Source organism: Erythranthe guttata, chromosome 5 (assembly GCF_056151865.1).
Source record: "Erythranthe guttata isolate IM_541 chromosome 5, IM_541, whole genome shotgun sequence".
Lineage (NCBI taxonomy): Eukaryota > Viridiplantae > Streptophyta > Magnoliopsida > Lamiales > Phrymaceae > Erythranthe > Erythranthe guttata.
The window spans coordinates 7,100,831-7,109,004 of NC_142537.1; the positions used below are offsets into that span (position 1 = coordinate 7,100,831).

Genomic DNA, 8,174 nt, shown 5'->3' on the forward strand with positions numbered 1-8,174 from the left:
ACGAATGCTGCGTTGAAATCGATTTCCCAAGTCTTGAGAAAATGGAGATTATAGGCAGTAAGATTAGGTTTCACATCCATAAGTTCGATAATCTAAAGACTTTGTGTCTAGACATGGTGGAAATATTCTCTAGCGATTCAGTCGAACAATCTGAGCTATGTATCGATGCCCCAAACATAGAGTATTTTTACTATTCAGGATGTTTTATGCCATCCGTCACTTTCGCACCAACTTCCGTGGAGTCAATTCTGAAACTGTATATTCGGGATTACGCAGGTGGTGCTCGGTCATGGTTCCTCGGACTAAGTAAATTGCTCCAGGCTTTACGTAATTCCGTAGTTTTACTGAGTGTTTTCCATCTCGCCATTGGCAATATGCACGTTGAACAAGATATTCTAGAGCAAGACATTATTAATAATGGTGGTGGTAATAATAAGCCAATTGTGGTAGATTTTTTGAGATTGAGTTTTGTTAATGTACCTTCACTTGTGTCTTTTTTGAATGGTTTGTTTCGTATCTGTCGCCCGAGAATCATATTTCCATGCTGGTTCCCTCGAGGAATTCATAACAAAGAAAGGGAAAATGAGGAACTCAGTGAGTTTTGGTGCACTATTCAAATGATGAGAGAGAGTGGAAGCCCGAATCAAATCTGGCAAGATTTGGAGGACTTAAGTATTGAAAGTTTCGATATGAGTCGAAAAAACTGGCAGCCTTTAAAGGGGGTGAAGAAGTGGTCGGAATCTGCATTATTGCCTGACTTTGACCGCATCCGCATTCGATTGAAATGGAGGGAAGCTTCACAAGTTAGAATTATAGACAGTTAATCGTTTTCACATTATATTGGGGTTGAATTTGTTGTTACTTATTTATGTCATGCTTTATAGACTCTCGTTAGACTTGTGTGTCTAACCTTTATTTTTATTACTAAAACTTACTATTGGTTGATAATTTATTATGGAATATTCAAGATTTTGTTTCACAACTTACGAAACCGTGTGTGTGTATATATATATATATATATATATATATATATATATATATATATATATATATATATATATATATATATATATACACACTAGTGTAGAGCAAAGCGCGGTGTCGGGTGCCTCGTGTGAATACAAGAACTTATCGTATTATGTATTTTCGACATACTTTCATATATCAATTTTTAGGCTGCATCTTTTTTATCTTTTTTTTATGATTACGTAAAATTTGTGTCGAATGTGGCGATGGGAAGTGACGATTTGAAGTTGTCTATGGAGGGTGGTGTGGGGTCCACTCCCTTAAAAACAGGGGAATTTGCTGGTGCACAAATGATTGTCAAATTACAAACTCGTTTTTGTGTTAACGAAAGCTGATTAAACGGGAGTTAATTTTCTTCCTTCCGTTAAAGGCTACCTGAATGACGGCGTGCGATGCGAAATAGGTATAATATTTAAGATTTATTTTAACATTTGACGATATGAATGAATTGAATCGTAAGATTTGAATCGTAAATCATAAGGTTTTATGCTTGCTATTGCGAATTCTCGTAAATGTAGCGGACATTTTGGATATTGAAAGAAAGATCCACTTTGGGGTCAAATTTGCAATTTGGGGGGAGCGGATAGAAAGATGGAGTAAGTATAAGGGTGATTCTGCAATTTTAAGAACTGTTTGAGCCACGGTGGTGGATTTTTTGAAATTACAAATTGACCTCCACTTGGGGGGCATTTCTGGTTTAAGGACCAAAATTAAATATGGAATATAATATAGGGACAAAAATGTAATTATCACAAGTTTATTATAAAAAATATAATAAAATAAATTTTCATAAATCGTAAATCGTAAAATTTGATCTATTTGTTGATATTTAAGATTTTCTTTTAATTTTGAATCGACTTAGGTATGAACGAATTGAATCGTAAGATTTGAATCGTAAATCATAAGATTTTAAACTCGGAATTGCGAATTTTTGTAAACGAGTCATACACGATTATAGCTGATGAGTCGTCGAAGCATACTGCGTTGGTGGTGGGTATTTCGGATATTTCAAGAGAGATCCACTTTGGGGTTAAATTTGCAAATTGGGTGGAGCGGCTGGGAAGATAGAGTAAATAGGGTGATTTTGCAATTTTGAAAACTGTTTCAGTAAGGGAGGTGGATTTTCGGAAATTACAAATTAACCCCACATGGGGGCATTTCTGGTTTAAGGACAAAAATCATATATATATATATATATATATATATATATATATATATATATATATATATATATATATATATATATATATATATATATCCAAAAGTAGTAAAAGTTGATTGATTTGTTGATATTTAAGAATTATTTTAACATTTGAATCACATAGATATGAATGAATTGAATCGTAAGATTTAAATCGTATATCATAAGGTTTTATGCTCGGTATTGCGAATTCTAGTAAATGTGGTGGGTATTTTGGATATTGAAAGAGAGATCCACTTTGGGGTCAAATTTGCAATTTGGATGGAGCGGGTAGGAAGATGGAGTAAGTATAGGGGTGATTCTGCAATTTTCAGAACTGTTTGAGCCAGGGAGGTGGATTTTCAGAAATTACAAATTGACCTCCACTTGGGCATTTCCGGTTAACGACCAAAATTAGAAATGGTATATAATATAGCGACAAAGACTGTGATTATCACAAGTTTATTATAAATAATATAATAAATTAAAGTTTTCCTAAATCGTAAAATTTGATCGATTTGTTGAAATTTAAGACTTATTTTAACTTTTGAATCGACTTAGGTATGAATGAATTGAATCGTAAATCATATGATTTTATACTCGATATTGCGAATTTTTCGTAAATGAGTCACACACGATTAAAACTGAGGAGGAGTTGAAGCTCCGACACCTATGCGCCGCTCACAGTCCACTCCAAAGAGAGAGGGTTTGCCGAACTCGGCCATCTACGAAGAAAGAAGTTCCTCTTGATTGTACAAAAATATTGTTCTATGTGTCGGTGAGGTTACGACCGTCGAACGGTAGGGAAATTCTGAGGAACGATGTTTCGGATTGGGAATGCATCAATAACGAGACGATTATTTACAAGAATTCCGCTCTCTCTGCCTCGGAGAGATCAAAGTACCCCACTTCGTATACATTTGGTGAGTGTGATTTTTTCGGGATTTCGGGTTTTCGAATTTTGTTTAATTTGACTTTGATTGATGATGGTGTTTCAGACAAGATCATAGTATATAGTGTACCGTGTTCCGTGTTTTTAAGCTTTTGCGGCAAGCAATTGTGAAAGAACAATTTTTTGTTTCGTAATTTTTGACTTGTGGTTGCTCGACAAGAGAAGTATACGAACAGGGAGGTAAGTATGTCGCGCTTTCGGTTATTAGTGGAATCAATTGTGAGTTAGTTTCTCTCTTTTCTATTTTTTTTGGATTCATGTAATATAAATAGATATTATTTATTCGAACCAAAGATGAATTTTTCTTTTTGTAGCACGTGTTTTTGCGTATGGACAAACGAGCAGCGGAAAGACGTATACAATGACTGGAATAACTGAATACGCACTACCTGACATATATGGATACATACAGAAGGTAAGATGAAACTGTACTTCATTACTCGTATTCTTTTTGCAAATTATGCTTATTTTTTTTATAACAATCGAGGGATTTTTCAGCACCAAGAAAGAGATTTCGTGTTCAAATTCTCTGCTATGGAGATCTACAACGAATCGGTGAGAGATCTACTAAGTGTAGATAACACTTCACTAAGACTTCTCGATGATACAGAGGTGAATATTTTTTCATTGACAAGCGATTTTGCTCAATTTAATTTTTTTTTTCTTAATTTTGTTATTTTCGATTTCGCTTATCGGTACTTATTTCGCCAGAGAGGAACCATAGTCGAGAAGTTGACAGAGGAGATATTAAGGGACTGGAGTCATGTGATTCATCTCCTTTGTATATGTGAAGGTAAGAAATAAGAAAATTGATATATTTGATTAGTATTTAATATTTTGGCTCCGTTGTTTCGATTCTTGATAATTTGGAACTATTGCTCCTAATCAAAACGAATGTTAGATTTCTTAGGGCCTCGTTTGGGAAGATTCGATAGAGCTTGATTATATTGTCTATCATGCCTAATCACGATTGCCAAACAAGGCTTAAGAGTACAAAATCATCATTTTTGTTAATCCTTGCAGCTCAAAGACAAATTGGAGAAACGTCGCTTAATGAAATGAGCTCGAGATCCCACCAAATTATTAGATTGGTATATTGTGATTTTATTTAATTTATTGTTTATTTATTCAATAACTTTTGTTAATGAACAATGTGGATTGTCGCAGACTATTGAAAGCTGTTCTCGTGACTTTTTAGGAAGGGACAATGCGAGCACTCTTACAGCTGCTGTGGTATGGAATTTATCTAATAACAAAAAAATAATGGTATAGCATTATTTAATGTTTTTTAATCGGAAAGTAATTTTATTGACAGAATTTCGTCGATTTGGCTGGAAGTGAACGAGCATCTTAATCGTTATCTGCTGGCACAAGGTTAAAAGAAGGCTGTCATATTAACCGTAGTTTGCTTACACTTGGAACTATTATTCATAAGCTGAGGTAAATATCACATTTTTATCAACATATCATATTCTTTTTTTACGGATTTAATTAAAATAAACGAACCCCAGTTCATATTTAGTTTTTTTAGACGTATTCTTTGGTCTTTGAATGTTGTTGTCTTTGTCCATTTGCGTTCGCATGATTAATATATGCTTAGCAGGGCCGGTCCGGGGTGATTGGAGGCCCTGGGCAAGACTTAAAATCGAGGCCCTAAATTCCGATTTATATATATATATATATATATATATATATATATATATATATATATATATATATATATATATATATATATATATATATATATATATATATGGATGTATTTAATAAAAATGGGTATTAGAAAAAAGTTTTATAATTTAACAAAAATAATTTAATTTTGAGAAATAAAAACACCAATAACATGGAAAAGACAATAGAGAAATATATAGGAGTGCAAGAAAATTTGAGTTAGAGTAAAACAATGTAAATGAGAGAGAAATGGGTAAGAGGACAAAAGAAAATGGGTAAAAAAAATATAGAGAGAGATAAAGGACAAAATGGATTGGGTCAAAAAAATTAATGTAAAAAGTGAGGGTTAAAAAGTTAAGAGATGAAGAGAATAGGGGTTGGAAGAAGAGAAAAGAAAAAATAATTATAAAATAATAATACAAAATATAATATTTTCTGGGCCCCACTGAAAAGTGGGCCCTGGGCCTGGGCCCTGAGCCTGGGCCCTGCTCGCCCTGGCCAGGGCCGCCCCTGATGCTTAGACTTTGGGCGTTATAGTTTATGTTCCATTTTTTCTCACATAAAAGGTCTGTTACATGAATAAATTTATACTTGCAGGTCTAAGAACTGTTGTTGGGGCTAATACCTAACACGCAAGTGCACGTATCGCAAACAAGTAATAAAAGTGGACTCGTGAGAGTCGGATGTCGATCCCACAGGGAATACTCAAATTATCTAATCCTAAGTACCAAATTCTAATAACTATGATTTTTATCCAGCCTACGCAAGTTTGTCGAATTAAATCAATTAAACAATTAAACTAATTAAGAAAGCAAAGAATCACGAGAAAATATCAATAAAAACGGACCTAGGATTTTATCTTCCCCCTATGCAAGAATTGCTCACCCAAAACCCCTCAATTATGAAATATATGATTCATGATTATTAACCCGAGACACTAATTTACTCATAACCCGCTGTCGCGTGTATTATGAGTCTATTATTCATAAACGGTTCACTATATGTCTATGTAAACAAATTATGAATAAAGCATTAACTAACAAGTCTCGTAAATGGCTACCTAAGGTGATATTTGTATGTCTACGACATCACATGCAATTGACACACTCATCCGGTGAAAACTACTCGAAGGTTCTTATACTTACTGTCTAATTATCAAAATAGCTCTGTCGAGTCAATCTTAATAATCACAGATAAAGCACATAAATTGATCAAGTTCATGCACTAACAATCATAACAAGTATAAGAAATAATCATAAAATCATAATTGCATAATCTCAAGAAAACGGGTTCACCATCCCCACATAGGATTCCAACAAAATCCTAGATTAAAAACTTAGCTACTCATTTTCTCTACAAAAAAACATAATAAAAATATAAAAAGACATTGATTAAGAAAAGATAGATAAAAGAAGAATTGTGATGAAGATTTGTCAATTCCCGTCTTCGATTCTTCGTTCTCTCGCTCCTCTCGCTCCAAGCTTGTGTCAAAAATCGTGTGAAAGTCCTTTAATTCGTGCTTGGTTTGCCCTTAAATAGATGTCCCAACTTGGTAGATGATTCTAGGTTTCCTTGTGTGATTAAAAGTCCAAAATTGTCTCCAGCGTGTTTTGGCGCGGCCGCGCGAAAATCAGTGTAATACTCACACGGCCGCACGAGAATCGCCGAAACCTTCTGCCCAAGTTCTGCAGTTGGCACGGCCGTCCCAGTTTTAAGTGTAAATCTGGGACGGCCGTCCCGTTCCAATTTCTTCATATTTTTTTATTATTTCACTTTTGGCCCATATTTTCTCCAAAATTGCAGTTTTGACCCCAAACTTTTCCAATTCTTCAATTTGTACCTAAAATACAATAAATCAACTTTTTAAACACCAATTATCGTTAAATCACACCAAAAGCTCAAATAAAAAGATACGATAAAGTGTAAAAATATACACTTAACAACTGCACAACTTACTTATCCAGAATTTGAGATTTCAATAGATGAGCATGCTGATACTGTCGTGCTTGGGCTAAAATACCAAATTGTTGTTTCCAAAGGCATCATCCTGTGATGGGATTTTTTCAATAACTTGTTGTAAAATTGGCTATTTAATCTAGCTATTTGGTTTGTGATTGTGGAAATATATAAGAATGTAAATGAAAGAATTTATGGTCCCGAATTCGTATTATACAGAGATGTTATCTAAAATGTTATGACACTTGAGACAACATGCAGCGGAAATATAAAGATTAACAGACAGTACTCAGAATTAAAAATGTTCACAAGTAAAGACTTGTGAACTTGCCCTTTACAGGACGGAAAAATATATTAAAATCAGTATTCCGAGAATACAAACAGAAGAGGTGCGAAAACTTCTTCCTTATGAATGAATCTTTTTCAAGATCATTCTTACAATCAAATCTAGATACTAAAAGAAAAATATTAAAAATTCTAGATTTCAAAGATGTACTCGTGAGGAGTACGTAAAGAAATTATGAATGAATCACTATCTTGATCATTCTTACAACCAAGTCTAGAAACATATATACTAAACAATCTAGACTACAAAGAATGTACTTATGAGAAGTACGTAAATAATGTACTCATAAGGAGTACGTAGAGATTATACTCATGAAGAGTACAAACGACCGATTCTAAAACCACTCTAAAACACTCATGTCTTCTTTTCAGCTCTCGGTTTTTGCTTCTTGGAATCGATTAATTTCCTTGAGTCTTGAAGTCGGTATTTATAGACATTCCAAGCTTCCACTACTCAGCCCATGATCTGCAAGAAAACCAACCACAAGAGCACTCAAGAAAATGGGTTAGTGGGTTAGTTTAAGGAGTTAGAATAATATTCACAATTAAACCCACTTAAGCACTACTTAACCCACTAACTACTATACTTAACCCACTAAGCACTATTTATTTAATAATTAAAATTTAGTTAGAAAAATAGGAAAGTTAAAAACAATTCCACGTGTTTCAAACTCCCCCTTTTTAACTTTCTGATCAAAACTAAATTTTAGCTTAACTCCCCCTGAGTCATTGCTTGAACTCCCCCTGAATATGATAACCAATATAGCAAATAACAAAATAGTGCAATTCAATGTCTCCTCAGTATCAGCTGTTGTTCCTCCATCACTAGTACTGGATCCACTACTTTCCTCTGCTCCTTCAGCTTCACCCTGCTTCAACTTCATGATCAGCTTGTTCTCCCCCTTTTTGATCAGAAAGAGCTCTCTGAAGCATTTCCACCATGCACTGATGATAGGTGATCTGAACTAGCGAGTGAGTAAGCTGTTTAAAAAAAATCTCGAGAAACAGAAATAAGGATGTCAGGAGTGTTGTCAACATGAGGAG

The 8,174-nt window shown here is 34.2% G+C and overlaps 1 protein-coding gene across 2 annotated transcripts; it reads left to right on the top strand.

The window, feature by feature from the left end:
• The first annotated feature begins 3,235 nt into the window (after nt 1-3,235).
• LOC105965453 (kinesin-like protein KIN-7J) lies at nt 3,236-4,626 on the top strand. Of its 2 annotated transcripts, none has more exons than XM_088818740.1 (7): nt 3,236-3,377; nt 3,473-3,573; nt 3,657-3,770; nt 3,870-3,951; nt 4,182-4,249; nt 4,326-4,391; nt 4,474-4,626. In XM_088818740.1, the coding sequence occupies exons 2-7, from the start codon at nt 3,520-3,522 to the stop codon at nt 4,510-4,512; spliced, it is 423 nt and encodes a 140-aa protein (XP_088674866.1). In that variant the 5' UTR covers nt 3,236-3,377; nt 3,473-3,519; the 3' UTR covers nt 4,513-4,626. The 2 variants fall into 2 exon arrangements, with proteins under 2 accessions (XP_088674866.1, XP_088674865.1); XM_088818739.1 differs by having other exon boundaries at nt 4,326-4,422; nt 4,521-4,595.
• The last annotated feature ends 3,548 nt before the right edge of the window (nt 4,627-8,174 follow it).

Bases quoted from the DNA above. Each gene is read 5' to 3' on its own strand.
- LOC105965453 (XM_088818739.1), top strand. From the start codon at position 3,520: ATGACTGGAATAACTGAATACGCACTACCTGACATATATGGATACATA. The intron at 3,574-3,656 runs GTAAGATGAAAC...GGGATTTTTCAG, and splicing joins TATATGGATACATACAGAAG to CACCAAGAAAGAGATTTCGT. The intron at 3,771-3,869 runs GTGAATATTTTT...TTATTTCGCCAG, and splicing joins GACTTCTCGATGATACAGAG to AGAGGAACCATAGTCGAGAA.